A 13,755-nucleotide genomic window follows, 5' to 3' on the forward strand; every position below is an offset into this window, starting at 1 on the left:
AGTGTTACCTGTCTCACCTGTGTTACCTGTCTCACCTGTTGTATTACCTGTTCCCCTGCAGCTGTTCACCTGGCTGACAGGTGTAGTGGACACCTTCCTGGCCATGCACGCAGACATGGGCACCATCCTCTTCTGTGTTGCCTCTGTTACCTGTATCACCTGTGTTATCTGTCTCACCTGTGTTACCTGTGTTATCTGTCTCACCTGTGTTATCTGTCTCACCTGTGTTAACTGTCTCACCTGTATTACCTGTTCCCCTACAGCTGTTCACCTGGCTGACAGGTGTAGTTGACACCTTCCTGGCCATGCACGCAGACATGGGAACCATCCTGCCGGCAGCACTGGAGTTCCTGTCCAACCATGAACGCCTGGAGAAGGACATGAAGGTAAGCCAGGAACTCTGCTTCTCCGTTTAGCTTTTGTCTCTTTCCTTATCTTAACTTTGTCTGTGTAAATGTACCTGTACAAATGATGGCAGTATACAAAATGTATGGGTCACAGGCAACATGCCAGTGGTTTTGAACTTCTTCTGTGTCTTATGCTATTAGTAAATGTTTCTTTGGCCTTTACATTATAGTAATCTAAAGATGGTTCAGTGGGTCAGTTATAGGAGATATAAATGTACAATCTTTCTTGTTAATTGCAACTTCTATTTCTGTTTTTGTCGGGAAGGACTGTCCCCAAATCTCCTCCCCTCACTGCATCTGTACCATGTCTTCTGATATCCAACAGTGACAGTGTGTAATAGTCTGAATCAAATTAAGGTTAAGATGCAATCTCCAAGACAAATTTCGTTGGAAATTTCCTTTTGTGTATGTTGGAAACTACAGTTCGACTTGCTTCAGAATGATTTCTACCAACACAGATGAGCTTTTAAGCTAAGTTTGTATTTATATTTCTTGGACATTGTCGTCGAGATGAGTTTCGCTGATGTGCACATTGTTGTTACTGAGAAGGTATTCCAAGTCGACGACTTTGTTCCGCAGACTGCACACATTTACATGGGCCAGGTGTAAACAACAATAAACAACAGCAATATATTTGTCCCTTGCAGGACAGAGAGCCCCAGGTGGACATAGTTCTCCAGGCAGCAGAAGAGTTCATGAAGACTGGAGCGGTCGAGGCTCACGAGTGTGACGTGAAGACGCGAGACATCCAGGCCCACTGGGGCAGGGTGGGGAGGGTGGTCAGGAAACGCATCGGCCTGGGGGCCATCTACGTTGCCTTCCACAAGCTGGCCAGAAGGGTAGGTCATGCTCTTTAACCTATAAACTCTATTTAACCTATGTCGCCTTCCACAAGCTGGCCAGGAGGGTAGGTCATGCTCTTTAACCTATAAACTCTATCTAACCTATGTCGCCTTCCACAAGCTGGCCAGGAGGGTAGGTCATGCTCTTTAACCTTTGCACTTTGATCTACATGGCCTTCTACAAGCTGGCCAGAAGGGTAGGTCACGCTCTTTAACCTATAAACTCTAACCTTTGTCATCTTTCACAAGCTGGTCAGGAGGGTGGGTCATGCTCTTTAACCTATGAACTTTTAACACTTTAACCTTTGATCACTGTGTCTTCTTCCTCAAGTTTGATGGTAGAGTCATGATCTTTCACCTTAGTACTTTAACATACTTAGTACTTAAACATACTTACATGACCTTCTACAAGTGATGGTCTACAAGATAGATCATTCTCTATAGCCTATAGATGTAACCTATTAGAAGGGCTAGGACATTGCCTTTCATTTACCCATCTTTTCATTCATTCCTTCTCTCGTTCCCAGTTGGCCAATGAGATGGATGATTTAGACGAGCTCCTGAAGCGGACTCCGACGGACGGTACCAAGGGTCTGGAGATCGCCATCCATCGCCATGACGACCAGTGGAAGGAGGTTCAGGAGGCGTTCACAGTGATGGAGAGGAAGGGGCGCGAGTTCCTGTCGGAAGTCAAACTTGTAAGTTCTGTTTTATTTGCTTTGTTGTAATTCTTAATTGGTACACTTTGACTACGCATGATGAACAGCCAAAATAATAAACAAATGAATAAAACATGTCTTTTGTTTTGGAAAATTGTTGTGCCTGGCTAGACCTTTCCGAGGTGCTAAATAGTGTCCACATCAAAAATAAAGGTCTGTAATTCATATAGTGGGTAGTCAGAATATTAACACATTTTAGGCTGTCCTTGGTGCTGAATTCCATTCACTCTGATGACACAAGCACAATCTGTGTTTTTTTAGTACCTACTGATAATAAGTTCTTTTTAATGCAATATTTAGTTGAATATTGAACATGTTATGTGCATGTGGTAGGTTTTCTTGTAATTCTGAGAGATTTTAAGAATGGATCCCTCCAGAGATGTTAATGGTTGTGTACTAGAAAAACTTGTGGGAGACTCACAATGCCACGGCTGAAGCTAAGAATGTTTGTACCTTTCTCCAGGCTGCAATTTGTCTGCCAGATGTTCCAAACACTTAGCTTCACAGAAATGGGTCATGATTCTCCCAGAAAGTTTGTCAGTTTGATCCTGTTGGCCCAAGGCCATAAGAAGTGTGGCTTTGAAAACATAAGAACTGGCTATGTGCCAATTGTATAGGAGGGAACTTAAGGCAGGGTTGCATTTTACAATTTACAAAGAAGCAGTCTTACACTGTTTGCAATCTCTTTTGATGTACACAGTTTGGCAAAGCTGTGATGTTCTCTGTTGACAATGATAGAAGGTTTTGAAAAGCTTTTGAGTTGTACAATTCATAATGGCAAAGTAGGATTGAGATGACCTATAACAGAAAGAAGCTTTACAGATGAATTCAACTTTGTTGAAGATGTTGCATTTAAGATGACCCCCTGCTAGACACAGGCAGATGACAGGCAGATGCATACATGACTTTCTGTTGTATATATGACTGTATTACATAGGTTTGAGTTGATTCCCAACTAGACAAAGAGATTAGTTTACAGACAAATACACTTTGGTTTTGAGATGACCCCAGCTAGACACAGGGAGATGAATACATTACTGTTTGTTGTACAGTGTATAGGTTTGAGATGATCCCCAACTGGGATGATACAGAATTTGAAGTTTACAGATGAAATATGATGACTGTTTGTCACACCTGTAGGTTTGAGACGACCCCCAGCTAGACACAGGCAGATGAATACATGATTGTTTGTTGTACCTGTAGGTTCAAGATGACCCCCAGCTAGACACGGAGCGTGCAGTGCTGTGCGTAGAGACACTACTCGAGCACTTTGGGGAGAGAAAGCGAACTATCCAGGACCAGCAGATGATTAAATGACTGTTTGTCACACCTGTAGGTTCGAGATGACCCCCAGCTTGACACTGAGCGCGCAGTGCTGTGTGTAGAGACGCTCCTCGAGCACTTCGGGGAGAGAAAGCGAACTATCCAGGACCAGCGCACGGGCTGGCAGCAGAAGCTTCAGGCAGAGGAGGAGTTCAAACAGGACTGGTTAAGATTCATGCAGGAAGTCAAGAAGGTAAATCTACGTCCTTTTGTTTCATACGTCCTTTTGTTTCATACGTCCTTTTGTTTCATACCTATGTCCCGGAACGTTAAATACAGCAGTTCTGTACTGGATGATAACTTTCCATATCACACGGGCTTTGAAGTTGTATCACACAGGCCTCCATCAAATAGTTGGAACATACTCCATATGCTAAGTGCGGCTTGGTCGAATACCTGATTTGGATGTTGGAATTCCTTCTGTTACAATTTTTGTTTCTTCAAGGATACTACATATTCTCGACTTCTGAAGAAAGTAAATCCAAAGTTTTTTTTTGTAGACTCTATCAGACAAACTAGCACAATTGCTATATATTATAGTACAACTCTAAACTATCTTCCAACACAAACGTATACGTGAATTGCTCTTATATACTCCGAGATGGCACAAGGAGAGAGCTACGCGGTTTGGGGCATATGATGTCTTTATTCTGCTCTGTGCGTAGACTGGTAGAGTCTTAGAGGTCGTGCAAAGACATCAACGGCCTAAGACCAGGGTCTAAGACCAGGATCTTGGCTATTACAACAAACAGTGCAGTAAATGTACATATACATGTAGTGGTACGGTTTCACATTCTTTGAAAGGAAAAATACAATGCAACACGGGCAGGACGGTTGGTAAGCGAGAGGCAAGCCCTGCCAACCCAGTCGGCGGATGTCGCTCAGTGAGGTCAAAGGTCACTTCCTTCAGAGAAATTCCACACGATTGCTCTACAAGCAATCCTAACATGATCAAATTTTTTTCTATTACCACTGTCACCTTCTTCAGGCTCAATAAAGAAGGAGGCAACTGTGGTCGTTGAAAGTTTGATCCATGTTAAACCTTTGTGTTGGAAGAAAGTTGTACTATTATTGCTACCAACGCAGTTTAGCTTCCATGATAATACACTGGCTATGAGGAGAATATTTGCCTGTGGAGTTTTGTGACCAAGGTGTTTCATTGACCAGGTACTGGTGCAGGAAATCTTAAACCTATACCCTTATCCTTTTTTTGTTGAATTCTAAAAGATCTTGGTCTTTGCTGTGTTTGAATAATTTGAAAAATACTAATGGCATTTTTTTTGTGTGTGTCCCCAGACCATTGAGTGGATCATGAGCCTGGAGAGGGAGATTTTCCCCACCAGTGGAGCCGAGCTGGGAACCAACCTGGAGGATGCAGTCGACCTGCAGGACAAACTCAGGAAGTTCATGCCTACAGCTGAGGTTAGGGTTGTTTATTTGTTTGTTTGTTTGTTTACCTGGAGGATGCAGTCAACCTGCAGGACAAGCTCAGGAAGTTCATGCCCACAGCTGAGGTTAGGGTTGTTTATTTGTTTGTTTGTTTGTTTACCTGGAGGATGCAGTCAACCTGCAGGACAAGCTCAGGAAGTTCATGCCCACAGCTGAGGTTAGGGTTGTTTATTTGTTTGTTTGTTTGTTTACCTGGAAGATGCAGTCAACCTGCAGGACAAGCACAGGAAGTTCATGCCTACAGCTGAGGTTAGGGTTGTTTATTTGTTTGTTTGTTTGTGTTTACCTGGAGGATGCAGTCGACCTGCAGGACAAGCTCAGGAAGTTCATGCCTACAGCTGAGGTTATGGTTGTTTATTTGTTTGTTTGTTTACCTGGAGGATGCAGTCGACCTGCAGGACAAACTCAGGAAGTTCATGCCTACAGCTGAGGTTAGGGTTGTTTATTTGTTTGTTTGTTTGTTTGTTTACCTGGAGGATGCAGTCGACCTGCAGGACAAGCTCAGGAAGTTCATGCCTACAGCTGAGGTTATGGTTGTTTATTTGTTTGTTTGTTTACCTGGAGGATGCAGTCGACCTGCAGGACAAGCTCAGGAAGTTCATGCCTACAGCTGAGGTTAGGGTTGTTTATTTGTTTATTTGTTTGTTTTGTTTATCTGGAGGATGCAGTCAACCTGCAGGACAAACTCAGGAAGTTCATTCCTACAGCATAAGTAAATATAATGTTCAAAGATAGTACAGAGATGTCCGATGTAAGTAGCAAAGCTTTAAAAACAAAATGAAATTTTACATCTTCTTTTGTGATACCGAATATTGACAGGAAATACTTTGACGGTTATGTAAACAACAATGTAGGTCAGGTTGTGTTTGTCAAGTGACCAAAGGCTGCAGTACTCCTTGCCATATATAGGTGGCACTGCAGGTACATGTACAAGCCATAGCTCAGATGGAGAGTAACATGTTCAGAATCTGCATTTGATTGAAAACCAATGATGTTTTGCAGGGCTCCATACTTGTCATGCACTTCTATATACTGAAAACTACTCTACATTATTAGCTCACAGTGTACAACTCCGTCTGATCTGAGCTATCCTTAACTTCTCTTTCACATTTGTCTAACTTACAGAAAACCAGTGAAGTAGCTGAGGGCCATGTGAAGACTGCAGAGATGCTTGCAGCTCGAGGAGAAACCGGTCCATAGATGGAGTCTTTCATCTTTAACCTGACTCTTACTCTTTCCTTTCTTTGCCACAAACAGAAAACCAGTGAAGTAGTTGAGGGCCATGTGAAGACTGCAGAGATGCTGGCAGCTGGAGAAGGGACCGGTCCATAGATGGAGTGTCTCAATTTAAACCTGACTCTTACTCTTTCCTTTCTTTGCCACAAACAGAAAACCAGTGAAGTAGTTGAGGGCATGTGAAGACAGCAGAGATGCTGTCAGCTCGAGGAGAGACCCATAGATGGAGTCTCTCATCTTCAACCTGACTCTTACTCTTTCCTTTCTTTGCCACCAATAGAAAACCAGTGAAGTAGTTGAAGGGCATGTGAAGACTGCAGAGATGCTGGCAGCTCGAGGAGAAACCGGTCCACAGAAGGAGTCCCTGATCATGGACCTGCTGAGGGTTCACCAGCGGTTCCAGGCCAGGCTGGCTGAGTACATCCTGCTGCTGGAGATGGCAATTGCCTTCTTCGACAACATCAACAAGGTTTGGAACACACCTGTCACAAGTGATGGTCTGAAGTATAGGACTGACTGTACATGCCCATCCCAAGGGTCTTTGTCCCTGTCCTTCCCCAGAACTTTCCATATTTCATCTTTCTCTTCTTTCTTTATCTTTTCTTTTATCTTTCCTTCCCTCTTTCTTTGTGTTTTTTTTTTTTGCTATTTTCTTCTTCAGAGTTTTTGGTTGCATCTTTCATTCATTCTTGACACCTTTTGTGTGATTAGCTTTTCTTGTAATCCATCTTTCCTTCTTTCGAGATTTACTTCTTTTTCTTGCAAACATTTGTGATAAAATTAAAGATAATCATAACTATCCATGCCAAAGCCTTTCTCAGGTACAAATTTAAACATCTTTTTGTTTTTCTTTCGTATAGTTTTCATTTTAATATTAATTTTCTCTCTTGTCCTCTGTCTTAGGACACTTTTAGGATTATTGATTGCCATCATTTATTAAACCTGTCTCATCCATAGATTTTTTATTCATCCTTTTCCATCAATTTCTTCTGCATTTCTTGATTCTCTCTCCAAGTAAGTTCACCACTCTAATCACCAGCTTTAATTCCTTGTTGTAACTTTTTCATTTCATCATTTACTCTTTTCCTTCTCTTTCCCACATTTGCCTCCTCATTTGCTTTCACCATGTTCTCTTCTCACCTTCCTTCATTCAGAGATCCCACTCTGTACACCCTCCTGTTCCTCCATCCCTCTATTGTCCTCTCTCTCCATCCCTCCATCCTCCCAATCACCCACCTTGTCGTCCCTCCCCAGACTGATTGGTTGCTACGGAAGAACATGAAGGAATACCAGCGGTTGTCACGGTTACCAGACATGGCAGCTGCCAATCACGCTATAGAGGAGCACAGTTTGTCCCAGAATTCCAGAGTGATTGTGGTTTCTTTTTTGTATTTTTCTGAAGTTGATGTCTTCCAAGCTAAACCTGAATCATTTGTTTTAAGGTTTATCTATCATTCAATACTTCCAGTAGCCTGGGTACCATCCGGAAAGTAGATTGCTCCGGCGTTCATTATACACTATATACAGTCGCTTCTCTGTGTTTCCGTCTGGGAACGTGGACCATCTTAACGTCTGGAATCGTCCAAATTTTGGACACAGGCGCTGTTTGGTCCCACATATGAGCGAATTATGGAATGGGTTCAAGAGGTCTTTCGAACCGACATTCCAACACTGGACAAGCCCTCCATCTGCTTGTGGGAGGGCCTGTTGTCATCAAAGGAGCGCTCTAGAACCTATTCCTTGATTTGCTCATCAACAGACGTTAGCATCAAACGGTTTGAATGTGCAGGTCTCCGTCCGGATAGCAGAAGCGAACATAGGAGCGAACTACTACCCTGATGGTACCCAGGCTGTGCTTCCAGTGCTTTAAAGAACTGAATAGAAAACAGCATTTGAGAATAAATGATGAACTAATTTTCTGTATTGGTGGCTTACATGGGTACTGTGGATTGTTTAAAGTACAATTAAAAAATTTACATATTGGCAAATGCAGAGATTCAATAAAAGACACAATGTAACAGTTGTGTAGTACAATTTTAGAGGTTTTAGTGCTAGAATACAAATTATGATACAAATTAGAACTGCTAGAATACAAATCGAAATTAAAATAGTACCAAATATCCAGTATGTATAATGACATAAGGATCTAAAAGTTTGTTTGCTGAAGTTCAAGTATATACATTGTACTATCTACAACTATCCATTGGTTAAACTACTGTTATACAGAAAGAGTCATTTCTTCTGTGTTTTCCAGCTGAACATGCTGATTGACAAGGCTGACAAGGATTTCAAGCAGACGTCTCCACAAGATGCCAAACAGGTGAGTAGAGCACAGAAAACAATAAGGAATGGACAAAATGCAAACAAATTTTTATAATTTTTGCCTAAAAGTATGCCCTAATTTGCAGTATAACACCAGCAGTCCTTGGTGGTGAAAGAAAGAAAGAAAGTGATTTTGGAGCTGATTAGCTCAAAGAACTAAATGAGCAAGCTAATTAGTTGTGACAGAGAAGACAGACACTATGTACTGTAAAGTATTTTTAGGTTCATTGTACAGCTCTGGATGTTCCTCGAGCTCTTTTTGAGAAGTACAATGAACATTGGCTTGATGTCCTGTCCTAAGGATTGCAACAGGCTTTCATGTACCCAGGATTTTAACAACCTCATAGTCTAGGGACTAATGTTACTAACCATTGGACTACACTCGCTACAAAGTTGATGTAGTAAGGACAGAAGTTTGGTATGATCCTAAAATCTGTGAAATCCTTCCTACAGGTGGAAGACTTCCTGAGACAGCACGAAGCCGTGAAGAAAGACGTCTCCAAGGTCTTCGACCACACCACAGACAGTGGAGAGAAGATTGTCTTGAGGGTCCGAGAAAACGTGAGCATCTTTTCTTCAGTTATTATTTGAAGTAATAGACATTGTCTTATCTTACCTCTTACTTAGGGGGCCAGGTAGAGAATCATTACCTTGCATGCAGAGTCCTTCCACTTAATATGGATTCATTGATTCAATCAAGTAGTAATGCACAGATTTGATAACTTTGAAAAGTAAGACTGTTTGACAATTATAGTGAAGTGACTGCTTTTGAAACTTTAACCTGGTATTTTAGGGTTGATATTGTGACTGGATTAAAGCTTTGTTTGTTCCTGGTTTTAGTTTATAGATGCAGCCAGAGTAACGCTAGAACACGAGCTAACCAAGCTGGACATGAGGAGGCTGAAGCCGTGTTTGTTTACTTGTTTACTGTTTACTTGTTGTTGTTTACAGGAAGGTGTAGACGCAGCCAGAGTTACGGTAGAGTTTGCGCTAACCCTGCTGGACATGAGGAGGATCCAGTGGCGCTGTGTTTATTTACTTGTTTACTGTTTACTTGTTGCTGTTTGCAGAAAGGTGTAGATGCAGCCAGAGTTACAGTAGAGTAGGCCCTAACCATGCTGGACATAAGGAGGCTAAAGCCATGTTTGTTTACTTGTTTACTGTTTACCTGTTGTTGTTTACAGGAAGGTGTAGATACAGCTAGAGTTACAATAGAGCAGGCGCTAACCATGCCGGACATGAGGAGGATCCAGTGCCCTGTATTTGTTTACTTGTTTACTGTTTACTTGTTGTTGTTTACAGGAAGGTGTAGATGCAGCCAGAGTTACAGTAGAGCAGGCCCTAACCATGCTGGACATGAGGAGGATCCCGTGGACAAAGCCTTCTTTATTTACTTGTTTATTGTTTATTTGTTGTTGTTTATAGGAAGGTGTAGATGCAGCCACAGTTACAGTAGAGCAGGCCCTGACCATGCTGGACATGAGGAGGATCCAGTGGCGCCGTGTTTGTTTACTTGTTTACTGTTTACTTGTTGTTGTTTACAGGAAGGTGTAGATGCAGCCAGAGTTACGGTAGAGCAGGCGCTAACCATGCTGGACATGAGGAGGATACAGTGGCTGATGCCATGTTTATTTACTTGTTTGTTGTTTTTTGTTTACTGTTTACTTGTTGTTGTTTACAGGAAGGTGTAGATGCAGCCAGAGTTACGGTAGAGCAGGCCCTGACCATGCTGGACATGAGGAGGCTGAAGCCGTGTTTGTTTACTTGTTTATTGTTTACTTGTTGTTGTTTACAGGAAGGTGTAGATGCAGCCAGAGTTACAGTAGAGCAGACACTAACCACGCTGGACACGAGGAGGCTGAAGCCGTGTTTGTTTACTTGTTTATTGTTTACTTGTTGTTGTTTACAGGAAGGTGTAGATGCAGCCAGAGTTACAGTAGAGCAGGTGCTAACCATGCTGGACATGAGGAGGCTGAAGCCGTGTTTGTTTACTTGTTTACTGTTTACTTGTTGTTATTTACAGGAAGGTGTAGATGCAGCCAGAGTTACAGTAGAGCAGGCCCTAACCATGCTGGACATGAGGAGGATCCAGTGGTTAAAGGAATGGGAGGAGCACAGAAGAAGGCTCGAGCAGGGCATCAAGATGTGTCAACTACTGAAGGATATAGAAAAGGTGAGGTCATTGTAAGATAAACTCTTTCAACATGTTACAGAATATACATAGAGGCTTTATTGACACCAGAAAAAGTATGGGAAATCAATATAGTGAGCTATAAACAACTAGAATTCTGTTGTGCAATTCTGTGAGCAATATATTCTTAATAGCTCATGATTCACTCACTCACTCACTCTCCGGTTTAACGTCTGTTGTTCCCCATCCCATGGGGGTTAGACATGCTTGCACGTAAATGAGGGGGCTTCATGGCGGCTCTCCAGCGTCCTCTGTCATTTGGGTTGATACTGTGTAGGTTGAGATTCAAAGCCTCTAAAAGCAGAACAGGATTTTTGCAGTGGATTGTACAGTGCATCATTTCTGTCCTTGGTGCTGAACTTGATATCTTGTTAATATGATTGTTTTTCTTTAGGCTCATGTATTTTGATAATGTACAATGTGAAATAGTTATACATGCAAATCACTAAGTAAGACTCAATGATAGCGGTTAAACCTCTCTCAAAGGTAGCGTGCAGTGGTTAGTGGCCCTGCCTCTGAAACTAGAAGCTGTAAGTTTGATTCCAACTGTGTCGCTCACCAGACATGCACACTACTGGAAAGGGTTGCAGTCCTTAGGACAGGACGTTAAGCCGTGGTCCACTGTTCATTGTGCTTGCCGAAAAGAGTTAGGGAGAATTTCCCCTGTGCAATGAACCTGTAAATACTGTACATAGCGTCTGTCCTCTCTGTCACGACTAGTGAAAGACTAGCTCTTCTGTGAGCTAAAACTGGGTTGAGATCATTGAACAGGTTCATCAGGCATGTATGTGTACAGTTACTATCAATTTTTCTTCTAACAGCGACTGTTTATTAAAGATAGAGAACGTACCTCCAAATTTTTTATGTCTACCAGTACACCTTGGAGGCGGATGGGGCAGATGATCTATGCAAGCCTGGTCTAGTCTCATATTTTCTCGCAAGATTGAGACTAGACCATTCTCTGCATCCAAGATGTACTGCCAGACATCGAAAATTTGGAGGTACGTTCTCTACCTTTGATAAACAGTCACTGTTAGGAGAAAAATTGATAGTAACTGGATTGAGATCATTTTCCCTTTCGTCACTTTCCCTCTCGCATGTTTTCCCCAGTTACGTGAGCAGTTGTCGGAGCTGGCGGATCAGCTGTTGGAGTTCCAGACCCAGCTGAAGGAGGCGAAGACATCTCACACCATCAGCATCATCGTGCAGAAGTTTGACGACTTCACAAGCCAAGTCACGGTACGGACCTGTCACATCTGCATCTGTATTACAGTACATACTAGCTGGTAGAACTGCCCGTATGTTTAACACACTGTCAGCATCATCGTGCAGAAGTTTGAGGACTTCACAAGTCAAGTCACGGTGCCTATCTTTTCTGTATTTCTTACTGTATAGTTGGTAAAGCTGGTCTTCAGTGCAACACGCCAGACACTGTATCTGTACATGTATGTCCATAGCCAGTATAGCTAGTCTTCTGCTTAACACATCATCAGCATCATCGTGCAGAAGTTTGACGACTTCACAAGCCAAGTCACGGTGCCTATCTTTTCTGTATTTCTTACTGTATAGTTGGTAAAGCTGGTCTTCAGTGCAACACGCCAGACACTGTATCTGTACATGTATGTCCATAGCCAGTATAAGTCTTCTGCTTAACACATCATCAGCATCATCGTGCAGAAGTTTGACAACTTCACAAGCCAAGTCACGGTACGGACCTGTTACATCTGTATCTGTATCACAGAACATAGCTGGTATATCTGCCCTTTTGCTTAACACACTGCACACTGTCAGCATCATTATGTAGAAGTTTGACGACTTTCCTAGCCAAGTCACGGTGCGGACCTGTTTCATCTGTATCTGTATCTTCATCTGTATCTGAGTTAGAGTAGCCAGAGTAGCCAGAGTAACTGCTGATCTGCTTAACACATCATCAGTATCATCATGCAGAAGTTTGACGACATCACAAGTCAAGTCACGGTACATATCTTTTCTGTATCTTTTTCTGTATAGCTAGTATTAAATTACTGGTCTTCAGTGCAACACACCAGACACTGTATCTGTCATGTATGTCCATAGCCAGTATAACTAGTCTTCTGCTTAACACACTGTCGTCATCATCATGCAGAGGTTTGATGACTTCACAAGCCAAGTTACAGTACGGATCTTTTCTGTATCTCTTTCTGTATAGCTAGTATACATGTAACTGGTCTTCAGCACAACACACCAGATTCTGTATCTATACAATGTATCTGTACTGTATAGCCAGTATAATCGTACCAGCTTCTGTATCTGTATCTATATAGCCGGTATAACTGCCCTTCAGCATAACACACCAGCTTCTGTATCTGTATCTATATAGCCGGTATAACCGCCCTTCAGCATAACACACCAGCCTTTAAATCTGTATCTGTCACTGTATATTATCTGGTAACTGTGTGACCATCCTTAGCTTCTGTATCTGTATCATTACATAGCCAGTATAACTGCCCTTATGTTTAACACATTGTCAGTATCATTATATGAAGTTTGAGGACTTTACCATCAAGTCACGGTACATATCTATTCTGTATCTGGTACCATTCAGGTACTGTATGGAGGGCAGGTTCAAGTTTAAGTTTACCTGAGTGTGTTTTTGATATGTTCCAGGCGTTCCGGTACCGTTTTGAGGGCCTTAGCGGGCAGGTAGACGAGGCCCTGAAGGAAGGCTGGGACAACCTGGCTCCCCTGCTGTCCCAGCGGAAGGACCTGCGTGACCGGTGGCACCGCTTCCTACAGGACTTTGACGCCTTCGGCACGCGCCTGCCGCTGGCACAACAGCTGTTCACCAACATGCAGGAGGTGAGTCTGCGTTTGTTTGTTTGTTTGTTTGTGCGACCGATGGCACCGTTTCCTGCAGGACTTCGACGCCTTCGGCACGCGACTGCCGCTGGCGCAACAGCTGTTTACCAACATGCAGGAGGTGAGTCTGCTTGAAATGTTTGTTTGTTTGTTTGGCATCAAAATGTGCGGTCTAACTAGGTTGAACCCGCTGGACAGGGCTGCTTGGAAGAGTGATGTGAAGACTAGCAGACTAGAAGACTGTGTGTTTGTTTGTGCAACCAATGCTAGCAGTTGATTTGTTGTTGTATCAGCCCATCTTTCCCTCACTCATTCAGCCATTTGTTTGTCTATCCCTTCTTTCCACCCTTCCTTTTTGTACAGATAAAAGTTGGCTTGATATCGGATTCAACACCAAGGGCAGGACCATTTACTGGACTGCATACACA

General features: G+C 42.7%; 1 protein-coding gene across 1 annotated transcript in view; it reads left to right on the plus strand.

Annotated features, from left to right (window-relative positions):
* Positions 1 to 263: 263 nt before the first annotated feature.
* Positions 264 to 13,755, plus strand: part of LOC118405511 — a gene marked incomplete at its 5' end in the record, with an annotated part of 14,466 nt that continues 974 nt past the window's right edge. Inside the window, 13 exon segments of the mRNA XM_035805014.1 lie at positions 264 to 386; positions 1,055 to 1,215; positions 1,352 to 1,382; positions 1,777 to 1,947; positions 3,305 to 3,484; positions 4,588 to 4,713; positions 6,257 to 6,445; positions 7,231 to 7,344; positions 8,231 to 8,296; positions 8,752 to 8,859; positions 10,322 to 10,471; positions 11,600 to 11,728; positions 13,136 to 13,327. Coding sequence (XP_035660907.1) covers positions 264 to 386; positions 1,055 to 1,215; positions 1,352 to 1,382; positions 1,777 to 1,947; positions 3,305 to 3,484; positions 4,588 to 4,713; positions 6,257 to 6,445; positions 7,231 to 7,344; positions 8,231 to 8,296; positions 8,752 to 8,859; positions 10,322 to 10,471; positions 11,600 to 11,728; positions 13,136 to 13,327 — 1,740 coding nt within the window.

The sequence above is a fragment of the Branchiostoma floridae genome, chromosome 18 (genome assembly GCF_000003815.2).
Source record: "Branchiostoma floridae strain S238N-H82 chromosome 18, Bfl_VNyyK, whole genome shotgun sequence".
NCBI lineage: Eukaryota > Metazoa > Chordata > Leptocardii > Amphioxiformes > Branchiostomatidae > Branchiostoma > Branchiostoma floridae.